The sequence below is a fragment of the Opisthorchis viverrini genome, assembly GCF_000715545.1.
Source record: "Opisthorchis viverrini unplaced genomic scaffold opera_v5_119, whole genome shotgun sequence".
Lineage (NCBI taxonomy): Eukaryota > Metazoa > Platyhelminthes > Trematoda > Opisthorchiida > Opisthorchiidae > Opisthorchis > Opisthorchis viverrini.
In genome coordinates this window covers 121,869-139,373 of record NW_008751775.1, presented here as the reverse complement: position 1 = coordinate 139,373, position 17,505 = coordinate 121,869, and the positions used below count along the sequence as shown (strand labels likewise).

General features: G+C 45.7%; 2 protein-coding genes across 2 annotated transcripts; one reads left to right on the top strand and one right to left on the bottom strand.

Moving 5' to 3' along the window:
- Nucleotides 1–358: 358 nt before the first annotated feature.
- Nucleotides 359–2,400, bottom strand: T265_05968 (hypothetical protein; the record flags this gene model as incomplete). The annotated part of the gene is made up of 2 exons (XM_009171120.1): nt 359–929; nt 1,906–2,400. The coding sequence occupies 2 exons, from the start codon at nt 2,339–2,341 to the stop codon at nt 427–429; spliced, it is 939 nt and encodes a 312-aa protein (XP_009169384.1).
- A 7,055-nt stretch (nt 2,401–9,455) lies between these two features.
- T265_05967 (hypothetical protein) lies at nt 9,456–14,955 on the top strand (the record flags this gene model as incomplete). Its single annotated transcript, XM_009171119.1, has 2 exons — nt 9,456–13,400; nt 14,770–14,955. One exon carries the CDS (start codon nt 9,456–9,458, stop codon nt 13,398–13,400), a length of 3,945 nt encoding a protein of 1,314 aa, XP_009169383.1.
- Between the last annotated feature and the right edge of the window lie 2,550 nt (nt 14,956–17,505).

The following is a 17,505-nucleotide window of genomic DNA, read 5'->3' as shown; positions in this document are numbered from 1 at the left end:
GGTGTTTCGCAAAAGAGAAGTCGGCCATTTTGCAACGCGCGGAACGAAATTCCATCACAGTACCCTCAATTGTACGACAGTATGCCACCCACGTTAAGCACCCGTGTTGCTGTTGAGTTACACGACAATAATGAAGAAGGAATAGTTAGTCCGTACGAAGTGTATCATTTCAAGTACCCGGACTAATACGCTACCTTGCTGAATTTCCTTGATCATTAACCGACAACTAGTGCGAGTTCTGTGATGAATACTCTTTCTGTCGAACGGTAAGCCAAAAGTATGATGGGACTGAAGACAGCTAGAACAGGAAACAGATCAAAGATCGTACAGCAATTCAGTGTAATGCAGCGGCTTTTAATAAACACTATTCACGGTCGGAAAAAACGGTGATGGATCACTGATCCGCCCGGGAACAGAAAAAATGACTCACTCTAGAATAGTTTCTGTCGCGCAACAGGGACAAAAAGTCAGAAAACAGCGCAAACGAGATAGCAGAGGACTGAATCTAACTGAGAAAGAATCAGATTGTTGTGACTGACTGCAGAGTTGCTGGCAAAGTTGTCGGCGCATTCGACAGTCTAAACATAGCCCGCTATGAGTGCATATGGACAAAGCAGGACGAGGTTTGGTTCTTTTCTGTTGACACTTATGCGTGCACTGGCGTGCAGAGTCCAAGAATCCACTGCTTTGTCGTGAGAGCTTGTAGTTCTCCGGAAGCTGTGCAGATAGGTTACCAAGTACGGTCACGTGACCAGCTAGCCGAAATTTGCGTACAATATTGTCCGGACCTTGAGGAAGTATGCAACTGCGTTCAGAAGAACCAAGACGATTGGGTGCTGGCATGTCAGTCACTTCTGCTTCGACATGAGCCATGATTTTCGGTTTGTTTTTGTTGGTACGGCGACGCCTGAAATTTCGACGGCTGCGCACTAAAAATGAAATCGAGTTGCATAAGTTTGTGTGAAAAAAACAACGTGCTGTTCTTTTCAAGTAACTGAAAAATGGCATTCTAGTGTCGGAAACAGAGGAAAGAACTCACTATAAAAGTGCTCAAAGTACCAACCAGCCATTCCTCGGTGAGTACCCCTTGTGAAGAAATGGATCTCTGATAAACCGGCACATTTAAAGACATCCAGTTTCTGCGAAACCTAGCTTGCAGGGTGTTCATCCTCCTACTCATCATCATCGACAGCATGACATCAATGTTCAACACCGATGCTTCACTGCCGTACAACCATGATTCATTTGAAGGCCTCATTGTAAAGAAAAGAGTAAAGGTGGACAGGGAAGGGATTTAGTGCTAGCTTACCACAATCATTCCGAGGTGCCTACAACTCCAGACAGGGTGTTTACATTGTATTTATCTATCATAGAGCCCCCTACCTTACACAGGTCTCCAGGGCGATTTCCTCTGTGGTATATGGCATTTAGAGTGATCACCATGAGCGGTTCATGGGATCTAAGATATTGTTCCTCATCTTATCACTGGTCATCCTGAGAAAAGTGTCACTACAGTTTGTCATGATTTCCCTTACTGGAGGGCTTTCTTCCTTCTTTCTGGTGGCTTGTTCGTTCACAAGACTTCATCTGTAGGCACCGATGCTTTACTGGCAACACTAGCTTATCAGGACACCCCATAGAACCACATAAACTCACCCCCCTCATCATCACCGGCAGTCAGCCTTACTAAGGATGAGATTTCAGAGCCTTATGGGATGCAGACCTATCTGCATCGACAGAATGGCGGATGTGGTCGAATGGCGAAGCCAGAACACTACACCTCATACTTCAGGACTAAATAGAATTTTGTTTGGATGGGCGAGAATTCAGAGAAGGACATTAGACAGACTCACTCGAAGTTACCACAGTTTGGTCTACATATTACAGGTAAGTCGAAGTACCCACCTTTCTTTCCTCGTTTCTCATTCTGTTGAGCAAATCTTGTGGTTCTGGAATACTGTGTGAGTTCTGACTTAATTTCATGCAGACCAGCATCAACTTGAACTGAAGATATATTTATTTGCCCCAAAGGTCGTTGTCTTTTTCTGACGGGCAACGCGGTAGAATTGGAAATGCTAAACCTCTTGACGACACGGCTTACTCCATTCCGGCACCTACGTTCTTGGAATGAGAAAGTGTTTTCAAACACACTAGATGAAGTTTGTTGGGCCGAAAAGGTCTTCGAGGAAGATGTACGCCTGTTAGTTGAGGGTGTATAGCTGCTGGAGTCACGACGAAAATTTCGACGGCGTTGCAAAGCATCGTTTATACGTCGTCGTCGACGACCGCGATTGGTAGAACTGGCAGAATTATTCCGTGGTGGTCTGAGGCAACAAAGCATACAATCCTGCGGGTCTCATCCGGGCTAGTTGGTATGAACTACATTAGATCAAGTTTAGCTGCCAGTAAGCCACAGAAGTAGCACTGGTAAGCTATCGATCGTGTCGCAATATGAATGTCACATGAAGACACTCACGTGACAGTGATACGAATCCCAATCTGGTGGGTCATTCTGACGGGTTTGGCTAACAAACCGGACAAAGAAGTTTAAGAAACCTCCGGAATGGCAGTGTGCAAAATTATCAGCGTGCCATTAGGTTTTTTGCAAAAGTACTACAGAAGTTAGCGAACTACACTAGTTTTTTGTACCAGTTTGGTTTTGACAGGATACTTTCCCTCCAACTAGCTAATAGTTTCCCTGCCTCGCATAAAAGAACCTGCCCCTTCCGGCCTCGTTTTACTGAATGGATGAAACCTTTTAAAGTAAACCCGAAAATATTGACCACATCCTAGCAACATAATCACGAAATATACACGCCATTTGGTGTAGCATTCAGTTAGTCATTCACACTCCCGAGCGCGAATTTCCGATAATGACCGACTTGCTTGACACCTAAGCTTTTACTTCCAATACCTTGGTTTTACGACCCGTACGCACAGTACAGCAATTCAAGGGATGTACAACTGTTCAACAATATGACCATTTCTAAGTAGTGTGAGCTCAATCAGCTGAAGAGATATCAGTTGTTTGGCAGACATGCGAAAAGAAGTTGGTTCGCCGCGGTCTACAATACTGTTGAGTAAACGCAGGGCTCTCAAATAATATCAGTCTAAAGTTTGGGGTAAATGTCAGTAGTTAATGACAACCACAACAGCCGCAAGTACGACCAACACCGCCATCGTTACAACCACAGCCACGAACACCATCAAAGCCACCACAAGCACAACCACCAGCGACATCGTCATCATTATGGGCAACATGTCATCAGCGTTCTACACTGACGTTTTGCCGGTGTCCAGCGTAGAACTTCTATACAATTCAGGATATCAAACAATTCTAAGACGCCTGATCCTGCTTTGGTGTAGGCCAGCAACTCTTCCTTCAGACCTGTTAACATGTAGCTTCTGTTGGCAATCGCGAAAAAAGCACCAAACATGTGGACAGTTTAGGCTGTCTTTCTCACGTGGTGAACACTGGCTCTGCGTTTCACCGGTGTACTAGGCGAACAGTGGTGTCCTGCGTCTACGCTTGTATCAGTATCTCGAATATCGTGCAAGTGAGGCGGCTTGGTGCAGCACATTCATTCGAAGGGCATCACAAACGGGAGATTCAGCTGGGTCTCCTTTGGCAAACAAGTGGGTAACCAAATGAGTGTGTTTCACCAATTCCATGTTAGAATACATGGACGATGGAAACACGAGGAGTGACATCTACCTGATGAGTTCCAAAAGAGGCGTGAAAAATCATGTTCCTAAAAAGTTTTCAGCGACCTTATAAGTAGCGTCTTGTGAAGTCATCGTGAATAACTGCCCTCACTGGATTATAAACCTCAGACAGCTCAGGAAGCGATTAAGCAATGGGTTGCTGCGAGTAATAGATAATGGAATTCAAGACTACACTGTTTCACTTAATGGGATTGCGCGAGCAAACTGAGCGTTTGGGTCTCAAGCAACATCCCATGTCTGTAGCCCTTTGTACGAAAATTATATTTCAAATGCCTTCAAGCAGGAAGCGAAAGAGCAATATGATATAGAAACGGACAGGATGAATTTCCTAAAAACCGGGTGTTAAAACTACTGATGGCCGAGCTATCCTTCGAACCTGAAAATTGGATCAGTGCACCGGAAGATGAATCTTCTCAAAGCATCAGTCCAACTAGAGCACTTGAACGGTCCCTAAGTAAGGGAACCAGTGTAGATTCAGTCTAGCTGCTTTCCATGACAGCTCTCCTACAACCACGAGACCAATGCTCGATCCGAACCATACTCTAGGTTTTCCAGGTTCATAGGCACTCCAACTTAGTTTTGCATTCCTGAATCGGTCGGGAAGAGTAGCTTCGGTCTGGTTTCGAGCTTGATAAATATTCAGACATGGCCCGCTGAATTTTTTGGAGAGGAAACGCCGACACAAGCAAATGGTAGAAATCTGTGTTGACCCTATAGTGTAAAAATGGCGCTTAGTCTTTATTCACAGGCTGCTCACTACTTTCTTCACTGAAAACGTTATCTTTCGACTTCTGAGGAACTGTGCTTCCTGAGAACTCACCAGCTCTTTCACGCCAACAAAAAAATTTTCTGCTTTTATTTTGGTTCTCTGTAGTCTTCGTCGGCCTCACTGAGAGAACCGGCTTCCTCTGTGAACATCTTCACTGTGAATGAAAAGAAGTTATTAAGTATAGACGTAATACACTACTCAAGAGATTGCTGAAAACTTTCCGACAGCCCACGACCGGTTTCGTCCTTCCTGGGCGAAGTCGGCGAGTTTCCGTCCACTTTATGTTCTCATTGAACTCAAGTTTCCCTACGAAGGGCGAAGCCATTCGTGGGTTGTCAAAGGTTTTTCAGCAACCTTATGAGTAGTGCGTTACGTCTATACATGTATTGCCATATCTCGAATATCGTACCAACTGAAACATGAGACGGCCTGGCGCAGCACATTCCGTTGCTTGAAAACATTATAAACGAAAGATTCAACTGTATTTTACGTGAGTCTATTGCAAAAACAAAATGACTTGCAAATAAGTGAAATGGTAATGTTTAGTCAAACTGAAGAATTCTCGGGTCGTCTTACACCTGGGAGCAGCGTAATCTGACGTAATCTGTGTAGCAAGGATCCATACAGAGTGAATAATGCTTCAGTTAGCTTTTCATAGACATCATTCAGTGCCAGTATCTTTTTTACTCTCCACTCGATAGCGGATGTGACTGTGTTGAGGGAAAGAACAAATGACCTTGGCGATTCTAGTATTCGGTTTGTTGGCAACGCTGCCGACCAAAAGATTGCAGCTACTTAGAAAATAACACTACTAGTAATAATAATTGTCCAGGCGTAACGACCTTTCGATGCATAGCGGCCGCGTCACCCGAGTAGTGAAGCCCGAGGACTGAGATAACACCAGGATGCTCAAACTTAGGAAGGAGGAGACGAGGTGCTGCGATTGGTTTCTAGCCAAGGACCCCCTTTCAGCAAGTTCGCGCCCAAACTGGTGAGCTATATCAGGCTCATACAACTAAATATCTCGTGTATTTCTAGCAATTGTGATTCTCTGATTTTTTTTCGACAGCACTGTGCAACTCGAGCGTGGAAGAACTATTAGAAACTCAATCCTGAGATGTAGTATCATCTTCAGACTCAAGACTCTTAGGTCTACCCCCATTATCTTACAGGGCGCAATTTGGAAAGCGCTGAATGTCGGCCTTAAATACCTAAGCTTGGAGCTTCAGCCACGTTAGTAAAGGAGGTTTGTCACCAGTCCCACTATCGGTTCACCATGCTCGTTTGGGTCCTATTTAATGATCGGTTGAAAAAGAAGGCAGATATCTTGGTACGGATCGGAAGCCTGGAAGCTACCAACGTTGAAGTTGCAGCCCAAACGGGATGAAATGAAGGGACACGATGCGAACCCGAGTTTCCGGATCGGTGACTTCAAGCCAGACAGCAAAAGCAGGCAAATGAGGAGGGATTCATCTAGGCTTTTGGACATAGAGACTGAACATTATGGATTTGTAGTGAGCAATGCTGGCGCAATCCACTTGGTCAGCTACAAGCACGCGATGATCCGTTGAGGATTGTTGGCCGATGAAATAATTTTATGAGTTCAATTTGTGCTTTCTGAGGCTACCAGATAGCTGACTTCGGTGATGCTCGAATTGGTTGTCAACGGCCATTTCCGTATGGACCAAACGAGACCAAAATTATGTGACGCACTGGAAACATCTTAGTGTACCACAAGTGACTTTCAATGAACGAATTCACTGAAGTATCAAATGCAAGATGATCTCCAGTTGAATCTGTTTCAGTGTGTTGTCCAATCGATATTCGTGATATGGAACTATTTCCCCTTAAGTGAAGAGTGAAACACGTCATCCAATACTTTTGGCTTTTCACTTCGTGTTTTGCTACTGTTGGAGCTCATCAGATAGGGGTAGGTTTCGGATTTAAAGGGCCACCAGTCCTCACCCTTTAAGGACTATTTGATAGCCAATGGTTGTGTGAGGAGATGCGGTAAATTTCAGTTAGGAGTTTGCCCTGTTGGCGAAACTGCTCTATCGTAGTTCACAGTAAGTCAGAAGAACACGTAAGTACGGACGCGGGTGTATTGAGTACACGGGGCCAAACTGGTCCGCTTTCATGACAGGTAAGCAAGCAACTGAGTCACATATCCAGTCAACCCACAGCGCTCACGCGAGCCAACCAATCGGACACGCATCCAATCAGCCACTCAAGTCACACGCCAGATCGATGGTGGAACGACGAACCGACACGCACACGCGCAAAATGACACACCGAAGCAGCTACTACATGCTCTATGCTGAAAAAAAACAGAGAAGTACTTTACAGCTGCTTTATCCCTCTTGGGAATCATCAGCGGTGCACATAGCGCGAAACTCCAGGGAGTATCAAACCCGATTTGTAGTTTGAACACCTGACGGTGCGACAGGCTGCCAGGTCATGGGCTTTGGATCCAACCGAGTGTTCACACAGATACCTCAAGACAGTCTCACGGATGCTTTCATAGTGAGTTATCAGTTAGGCGTACATTGGACTGATCTTGGGGTATCTTGGATGGCATTTGCGAGTGTTTAAAAACTTGACCAGTCGTGAACAACCGACAATCCTAGAGCAACCACGGTTTTTGTGTGAAACCGCTGGACGACATAGTTGTACTAACGCCGGTTAGTACTCACAGGATATAGGCTACATATTTCTCTACGATTGGTGCACGTGGACTGTAGAATGAACGCAATGCCTGTAAACACAGCACCCTTGAATAAAACGGCACATATGAGTTGGCTTGTAGGGATGCTCTTTAATAGGGATCTTCAAAACTCGGAAGTTCTCGCGGGATTAGCGGGTATAGTTCGGAATTTGGGCAGTTTGGAGAAAAGTGAAGGCAGAAGGAAGGAAAATGTGATTTGATAAGGATTGTATGGTAAATGAGACAAAAGACGTATGATCGGGCGGAAACTTAGAGGCGGACAGAATTGGACATGACAGAGGTAAAGGAAAAGATGGTTGGTGTTGCTCGCCTTCTGGGTTGAGGTTCAAGTGACATTCTCTGTCCTTGGCTAAAGATAGTGAACGAAATGGCGGCTAACCGAGCTCAGTGGTGTTCATTCTGTCAGTTCCTATCCACAGCGCCCGTCTGAGTGCTGGAGGTGTTGGCACTCGGGAAGTTTGTTGCTGTGGGAAGCTTTTTTGCTCCATTTCTTTATTATTTCTATTATAAGACTTTGTTCAAATAAATCGATGTAGTTGTACGGTAGATAAGCACCTGTTTTCTCATCCGGTGCTGCTATCAATCAAGATGATCTTCGTAGCCGGTGACACTGTGTGTAAGTATTGAAGAAGCGCGTCCCCCTGCTTAAAAGACTTTACCCAAGGGGGGTTCCGAACAAAAAGCTTCGTAAGAGGTCTTCTTTGGGGAACCACTATCATTGTGCAAAGAACGCCTGCTGATAGTGATTGCATCTCCTCGTTTGTATTTTCAGAGACTGCCGTACACGTGTCTTCAAGGACCCTGTACCTTCAAAACAGGAGGTGCAGGAGGACAACCATACCAGGAGTTTTTTTATTTAAGTAGTTTCGGAAACCTGCCGCATATTCACGTACCACTTGCTGTTCTGCGCGCCAAAACACTACACAGACGATTCCACGATTTGTTTGCGGGATAACTGGCGCCCACGTCTTAAAGGCCAACCACGACAAATGGTCAGTTGCTCTCTAGTGGTGTGTTTTGAACCCGATCAAACGCAGTCGACGTAAGCTGAGACTTAAGAAACTTTGCATTCATGCTTATCAGTTTCGCGCAACCGGCCGATTCGCCTTCGCTACGAACGCCTTTTTTGATGTTGTTATTCGAAAAGCGAAACATTCTAGCCTGCTTAACAGTCATCACTGTCCTTGATTTTGTATGGGCGTGTCAGAATTCTTTGTTTACTGGTCTTCTGAAGGCTTTCCAAATGTGCAATATAGTCTTTGGTTGCAACACACACAAGCCTGTTGAAAAATGGTACCTTAGATATGAAACCAACGCGGATTCCAGAAAAGGGACTATAAGACTACAGAGCCTAATCAGTCGTTGTGCCTCAAGTCAGTAATGTCAAAGCTGCGTGGTCTTCATTAGGCCCTGATTATAGGGTGGGGCGAATCGTGTGCGCGAGCAGTACGATGTTGGTACAATAATTCTCAACTACTGATAGGTAGTCAAGTAAACCAAGCTAAATGACAAAATCGTCCCACCGAATTCTCAGGTGTTCAATGCGGAGCAAGCAAATTATTTTACCAGAATGGTCACACCGTCGCCAAGATGACAGCTTTCCACCTGAGATACTAGGTGAGTTACAAGAGTTTGCATCCTGAGTTCTATTCCAGACACCTGGAAAAGCTGAAATGGTTTGGGAGTCGTGTGATATTATATGAGATAAATCGTTTCTGGTCGTATCGGGGTGCGGGTTGAATAGACCTCACCATTACCCTAAATCCACTACACGGTATGCGAGACAGTTAGTTTCAGGCTGACAGTTGTCCCCAATAAGCTATACATTGCTAGTTTCCAGCCACCGGATGCGCCATTACTTTGGAATGACCGTCCTCCATCATCTCCCACAGTTTGTCGCGGTTGTGCTTGAACGTTTTTCAACGCATTTCAACCCATTTTCTCCCGAACAAAGTCCTTGAGAACCTGGGATGATTTGAAACACTGATCGATATACCCCGTGACTTTATGTGGTATTATTCTGTGTTGTGCTGTCTACGCTCGGGCGCAGCTGGAATGTTGTAACTTGAGACGTTCTGTCGTAAGGAAGCATCTTTCATTGCTCGCCAATGTGATGTAATGGGGCATAATGAATGTCGTGGCGAAACACAAAGGAGATCATGTCAACACACCAGAGCAGAACCATCTGTTGAGAGAAGGCGAAATTGGTCACGGAATAAGGGGCGTTTTGAACCCATGTGGCTGAACCCTCAAGATTTCGGGGTAACGCAGTGTAATACACAGACAAACAGTTCCGCCAGAGTTCAGTCAGCCCCGTCAGATCAGCAACCCATGCGGGCTGAAACGGGCGTTCACGTGTTTAAACAAATTAGTGTCACAGGTTTGACCGATTCGATGCGGGTGGATTCGTGGATCTCTGTACAGACCGAATCCAAACCACAAAAGAGAACCGGTAGACAACGGCCACAGAAAGTGAGTAGTGCATCAGTTACGCCATCATATCGATCGGACTCATCCGAACGGCAAAGGCCTGTACCGTATGAGTCGGTGGAATTCTTCCCGAAACCAGCGAAATCAGAACATCGAGCACGACAAAAGCAGTTACGCAATCAACCCATATACGAGCGTTTGCCTAGTTCTCTGGAGAAGATTCGCAGTTTGCCCAGTGAACCTGCGTCGCGTGAAGACATAAAGAGTGTAGATGTTAAGGAGGACATGGGCCCGGTACCAGTCGGGACAATTTCAAAATGTGATTCCTCAGTTCAATTTCGACAAAAGAGTTTAGATGACAGGCCGCTAAGTGCCTCTGTAGAAGGAGAGCCCGAAAGGCATGTCGTTCTCAATTCAGGGCTAGGTAAACGGTGTTCTGACACGACTTGTAAGTGTCAGAAAGCCGCAGCGGTCTACCAACTCCAAGACGGTACATATTCCAGTGAAAGCCAGTTGCCCGCATCACCCTCTAAAAGTGCAGGACAGGAAACTGTCCCAGAAGGACAATTATTCCCTCACCTTCGTGCCATTTTGTCCGATGAATACGAAAGAACTGGTACCAGACCAAATTTGGAGCCCGATTCAAACGTAGACGCCGCACAGTCAAACGAGTCGAGCGAGCCTCGAGCTACTATGCACCCTGAAGCGGTAGAATCACCCAATTTAGACCTGAAAAATACACCGAGTAAAGCTACAGATGTGCAGCAGAATAGTCAGAAACTTCAGACAGCCAACATTAATCGTGAAGGCATTCCAAGTCTGACGACTCGCCAAAATGTGCCTTTAGCAATGACTAGCGGAACGCTGGAATTCACAGCTGTGGACGTCAATAACATGGTCCAGTTTAGCTCTCCCCACATTCAGCACTATTCATCACTACCAAACGACCTTAGGTTGGCGTTGATAAAGGCCTTCGAAACAATGCTGCGAAGCCACCTTGGACCAAAACGTCTGCTTCGAGCCACATGGGACTGTGTCATAAGACTGCTCATCACTAAATACGGAGTAGCACGAGGTGAGAACTTTGACAGCAGGATGAGTCCGTCAGCTGTTCAGGGCGGCGAGACTGTGAACACTGGAACGGTCGGATCTGATTGTACGGATCCTGACAATCCATCTGAGGTAACCAATATCTTGGGCGAGTTGTATCAGGAAATATTCGGTTCTGTTCCCGATTCTTCAAAACTCACAGAGCTAATGAACAACTATATCACAGATCTCGATCCAGAGCACTTAAAACATCTGTTCCAAGAGCAACCTATCAAAGTTGCTTCCGAACCGACTGAGCAACGATTACAAGATTTGGAACAAACTTATCAAAAGGTTGCACAGAGTAGGTCCTCTCAATTGCAACCTATCCAAAGGTCATCACCGAGCATTCAGTTAGTGTTTGGCCGCACTTATGAGGAAGCAGCAAGAACAGGAAGTGCTCCACCTCGGACCTCTTGGGCTTATCTCATCAGCCTTAATTCCGGTCAGGTAGATTGTTCGCCGGAACCACTGCATACTGAACACCACCAGAAAACACAGCAGTTAACACCAGCTTCATCAAGTAAGACTAAAGATTTTGAAGTCAGCGAGCTTTCAACGGCTCACCAACCAAGCCTGCCAGTGGACCGAGGGAGCGCATTTGAACGGTCTGTTGATGGTAAGACCCGGTCCGAAAAGACACATTCCTATCCATTTCTAGTTCCAAGCACAATTCCGGGGGCTATTCAAAGCATGAAGGAAGAACTGACTATCTATCAATCCGAAGCGGCTCTAAATGAATCTGAAGTTATTCAATCCGGCTCTACGTCGGACAACTTCAGGGTTGCTTTTGCAGGTGCGTTTGACGAATTACTGCAGTCCGAACATGGATGGCATTGCCTATTTCCAGCGGCTGCCTGGAAATACATATCAAGCTGTATCATCCATAGACCTTCACACCCTGCATCAGAAGCACAAAAAGGTTGGACAAAGCATACCGCAGACAACTCTACACCTATAGCTGCAACTACCAATAGTTCTCGTTCGTCCAGAACGGGTCCGCTTAGAATAATGACATTTGATCCCAGAGCGGTATTTGAAAGTGCCTATGAAGAGGTCATACATTCTTGGTTAGATTCATCCCATCTCTTCCTCCTCACAACTTGGAACTATATCATGAACTTTTTAGCCCAAAGACATCCTGAGATCATTGAAAAAATGACTGAAAACCTCAGACAGACCACCTCAGTCAGTATGGTGCGGAACACTGGTGCCCCGTCCGATTTCCCTAGATGTTCTCATGCCGGTCCAGAAACTGTGGAAAGAACACATCCAAACGCCCCTGAGAGCATCTTTTCCATAACTCAAGGGGATATCAGGTACTTGAATGGTATTTTGGGCGAGTGGTTGAATGCGGATGTGGTTCCGATACTGCTTCAGACGAGTAGTGCACCCCATGGCCCCATTCGTTGTCACACTTCAGTGGGCCTAAAAAATGAACAATCTCAGGAAGTTGGTGGCGGCAGCTTACTGACAGTACATTCGGCTTTAGAATGTGTCTGGGTTGATCCTAAACAGGAAACGTGCCTGCTGATAACTCTATCTAGTTCTATTGAGGGAATCGTATCAAAACAATCCAAGTGTTGTCTAATCACATCAGCGAGGCTGGAAAAATATCACGAAATCGATAGAACCCACAAAGGCTTACATTACCCGACATTCGCAACTGTTACAATCCAAAGTACGATTGTGGATCGTGCAGAATTATATATCAATATGGAATGCCTTACAATTGAGCCAAGTATGTATATTCTGATGTCTGTTGTGTTGATTAGTCCCGAACACCGATTGACACTACAAACTCTTGCGGGTAGCACACAGTACCTGATCAATATCAGCGTGAATCTCTCTCACTCCGGTGTTACTGTGTACCTGGTTTCGTGTGCATCGAATGTCTTGGAACCATTACAATCTCAAGGCTACCTTCATATCCGTCCGTCTCGTATTCCCGAGGATTATGTGACACGGACCGTGGAGATAAGTCACGTGGTTTCGAAGTTAGAGGATTCTGGAATACAATCCCATTCGGCGTACTCGTCAAGTAAACGAACAGCCAGGGGTCACCGTTGTTTGATAAGGAATCCTCCAGTGACTCGTTCTCACAGTCATTCCGCAAGACTTTCTCGTAGCAGTCCGACGATACAACCCCCTCCCTATCCACCCCATAAATCTTCGTTGGGTAATCAGATCCGGACATACTCAGCAGCGATCCCAAACATGCAATCGACAAACAGCGACTTGGAAAGGGTCAGCAGAGTGGTAACTTGGGATTGGAATCGGCAGTTTGGTCAACTCGGTCAGTGGATTCCAAACTGTCAGGAATTCGGACGGGTAAATATGCAAGATGAATATGAGATACGGCGAGGAGCAGTGCCGACCCAGGGAAGTCAACCTTCAGTTACAATCAACCTGGGTGCTCTGGCAGCAGGACAGCACTACGACCTAGAAGTGGGCGACATAACTGGATTCCGGATAGGGATCAGAGCTCATGGCGCACCGACATCTCAAACGAACGCAACCGGAGAGGCAAACATGGACGGAGGCAATGAACCGGCAATGGATACAGTTAATCAGAGATTTGGGAATGAAAACAAACCTTCCAAGAATTGTATACCCATAACCAGAATATTCCGCCGAAAATCTGCATCGCATTTACGATGACCAACAAGTACGCATTCGACAATTTGTTGAGTTGGAAAGACTAAGGTCAAATTTTTTGTAGGTTAGTCTCACAGGCCAACTTGATTGCAAGAGTAGGTGAACACCTTTACAGGTATTCCTGCTCCAGGTCAAAAACTAGGTGTTAGCCAGCTCACATACATCGAAGGCTAAGTTGACTCCAACCACTACTCAGAATTTGTCCTATTCACGCGTTCAAGACCGAACGTGCTGCACACGGGTCGCCTCACGTTTCAGTTGGCCTGATATTCGAGATATCGCAGTATATTTTCATATTCAGTTGTAGGAATTGATTTCTGAAGACGGTCCAATTTAGGTTCAAGTAGAACATAAGGTTGACGGAAACTCGGGGACTGCGCCTACCTGATGAGCCCCAAGAAGGGCGAAGCCGGTCGTGGGCTGTCGAAGATTCTTCAACAGCCTTGTGAGTAGTTTCCTGTGACATCTCGAATATCGTGCCAACTGAAACATGAGGAGGCCTGTGTGCAGCACATTCAGTTGTAGAATATCATAAACGGGAGATTCACTTGAGTCTCTCGTGAAAACCAAATTGATTTGCAAATGAGTGTATTTCTTGAAGCGAATGTCATTGATCTGTGGTTGAAACGAACCTATAAGGCTTGCATTTACATCTTGAGGAACCATCCTATAAAATGCCAACCTTAGTTGGATCGTTGAGGTTCACATTGAATTTCGACACTTCGAAAAGACCGACTATTGTCTCAAATCAATTTGAAGTCAAATCCCATTTCTTAAATATATCTTCAGCCGCGCGTCTGACACCGAAACTGGCGTCCGTCGCAAGCAAAGCTATGTAAATTGGGCCATTGTTTCATGGAGCTGTAGGGGTCATTTGGTTAGTAGACACGCACACACAAGTGACCAGCCTAGTCGCTCACTGTTGTCGATATCACTCCCTGATTGACACCATGTGACCGTCGACGCTCACCGGACCAGCATCTCTTCGCCCATTTGGACTTCTGATTCTTTGCTAAGCTATTCACGATAGCTTGCATGTTCGTTGGCCTTTTTATCGGCATTATTCAAAAATGATTGATTTTTGGTGAATTCAGCAGGTCAACCAGATGCGAACAGATTTCGTACCTCAAGCACCGCATAAACTGTAAGAGGCATCAACTTCACCTCCCACAGAATGAACTTTTTCCAGGTTTTCGAGTTTCACAGATTCCTCCCCAACTGATAGGTCAACCGAGCCTCCTTCGTCTCTTCAAAGACGAAGCGTGCGTGTGCAGTGAGGGGTGACTGGACAGAGTTTCTTCATAATCTACTGTTCATGAGACTTTTTTTCCAACGTATGAGTAACGATACATACTATCCTGTGTTCCACTAGACCCCATCCAAACGAAAAGCGAACGACCAAAAAACGAGCACTGCGCGCTGAACAAAGCCCCAACCCATCCTGTTTCTCACTGACTGGCAACTTATTTTTCGTATTCCGTTACCCCCAATGATTTAAACATTTCCTTGACATTCAATTATTCACTTCGTTGCGTGTACATTTTGGATAACAAATTGCTGAGTTTTCGTTCTCACATGTTCTGATTTCTGGAAGACTGACCATGAAGCAACAAAGTATGGTGCAAAATGTTCCCGGGAAAATTCATCCATTCTAATCATCCCTAATCTATTAGAAGTACATGACTAGTCTTATGGTAGATATGAGACGGGGTGTTCAACAGGGGGAATGTTACCGTGATTCCGTGAATAGAAGTATAGATTTGGCGATGTTATGGAATATCGGTGGCTCGGGTGTTCTGCCTGTTCGCTGAGCTTGACAGTCGAACTGCAAACGTTTGATCACCCATTGAGGCGGCTCAATCCCACACTGACGAGGTCCCCTCCGAGTGGTGATGGAACTTTCGCAATCCAACTGACAAGCTCGGCAAACAGACCGACAACCGAACAGTACAGAGCACTTGAACATTCCAAAACAAACCAATTTGATGGAACTCAATCCAACTGACAAGCTCGGCAAACAGACCGACAACCGAACAGTACAGAGCACTTGAACATTCCAAAACAAACCAATTCGGTGTGAGATCAACACCTGGTGAGTAACTCATTCAGTGATATCAGGCGCGGTTGTTGTAAGCACAGTGAGGTCTGTAAGGGGCGAGTGTTCCGGACGTTTGAAAATGACCAGTTCTTTGTAGGTATGTAGACTGTTTCGTTTGATATTCCCAAAACGGACATAAGAGAGGACCATAGAGGCTGTCGCCTTGAAAATTACTGGACGCGACCGCATCCGAAAGTCTTATGATCCCATTCACGCCTCGCGCTCTCATGCAAACCGCTGCTGAGCCTCTGGACTGTCACTACAAAAACAGCGCGTGCAGAAGAGAGCTCATCTTGGTAGGTGGTGAAGCAACACCGATGCCCAGTGCCATTCATGTCGCTGAATGCTTCTCACAGCACAACCAACCAACTTCAATGACGACTGGTCATGCTGAACAGTTTCCCCAAGAATGTTCACTCCGACGAATAAAAACAACGGTCCAATGTCGTAAAGCTAAGTATTGTACCAGCACACGGGAAAGAATACAGTTGATAGAAAGAAATCGAGTGTGTGCGAAAAGATATAGTAGCAAAAGACAGTTCACAAGAATGGCAGGCACCTGGAACAGACGATCGTACTCGATAAATCGGTGGAGACGATTGACTAAGTAGGACAATTACAGAATGAGATGGTTGGCGGACTGAAGAATTGTTTTAGAAACTGACAGAGTTGTGTCTGGTTCTGTTGACATGTGCGCACGATGGGAGAAAGTAAGTAAGGAAACGGTAAACCGAAGGATACATAATATCGATGAGTACAATAGGTGAAAACAATGAAAACGATGCACAAATCTATGGTTCCGGATCGCATCTGTTTGGGAAAAGAATGATGGCGGTCGAACGTATAGAGAGCACTCGAGCGGTTCCGAAAGACCAGGCGGATTCTGTAGCGTTTTGCGCAACGGATGGGAAGAAACAGAGCGAAAATTAGAAAATGAAGTTAATATGGTAGCATTATTGCCGTACAATAACCCGCGCGAACAACTACGTTGGTCCGGTCTCACGTGGAGAGGATCAGCATTGATAGTACGCTATGGAACAAGCCCATCACACACACACACACACACACAACTTCCGCAATGCACCGGCCACACACAGACGTAGGGTGAAGTCACAGATCTTTGTCAGTCCGGCACGTTAGGTACTTGGCACAGCGGAAAGCAGTGACTCGCTTCCGAGTGCAAAATCAGTGGTTTAACGCAGAATAGTTCAAGATTATGGTAAGCATAATGTTTAGTTCGACGGGCGTTCAATGGATCACGGATTCTGGGACCGGCAAGTGCATGTAAGCAACAAGGAAACGTTGCCTTCATGGAAGGCCGTTCACTTGTTGACTAGTTTTGCTTCGAGGCCCGCTGGCTGCAAATTGCTTTTAGCTGGAAAACCTTTGCGAGTGGAATAGAACTTTTTGCGCCAAAATGTTGTATTTTGTTGCTCAAACCAAAAACTATTCTAACCTAATTTCACATTTTCGCAGCTCACTAAATTTCACTGCCCACTGAAACAACCATACCCTTGGCGAAATACTTTCCTACCATCGCTGAGACTCCGGGGTGCCCAGATGGGACTCAAATGTTTGGACTCGTGCTCTGAACCTCGGTGGGCTACTTGGCTTGAAATGTGCTCCAGCATACAGCTAACGAGACATAATGGTGTGAATTAGCCCGACGTACGGCAGTGAAGCATCAGTGGCAACACTGATGTTGCTGTCTTTGATGATGATGACATGACACGAAAAGGAGATAAAGTACTACTACTACTAATACCAATAATAGTAATAACCGTTCACTTGTAACACCCTTTCGGTGCCTAGTTGCCACGCTGCCTGAAGGAGGGATGGGACAGTGTCAGGTTGTACAAGCCTAGACAGGAGCAGTCTAGATGCTGGGGTTGGGTTCGAACGAAGGACCACCCGAGCTTTAACCTTTGCGCCAACTCCAGCCCAAAGAAAAGGAGAGAGGCAACCTTGGCATCGTGTTTGAAAGCCACAGAGCTAACAGTGGAAAAAATT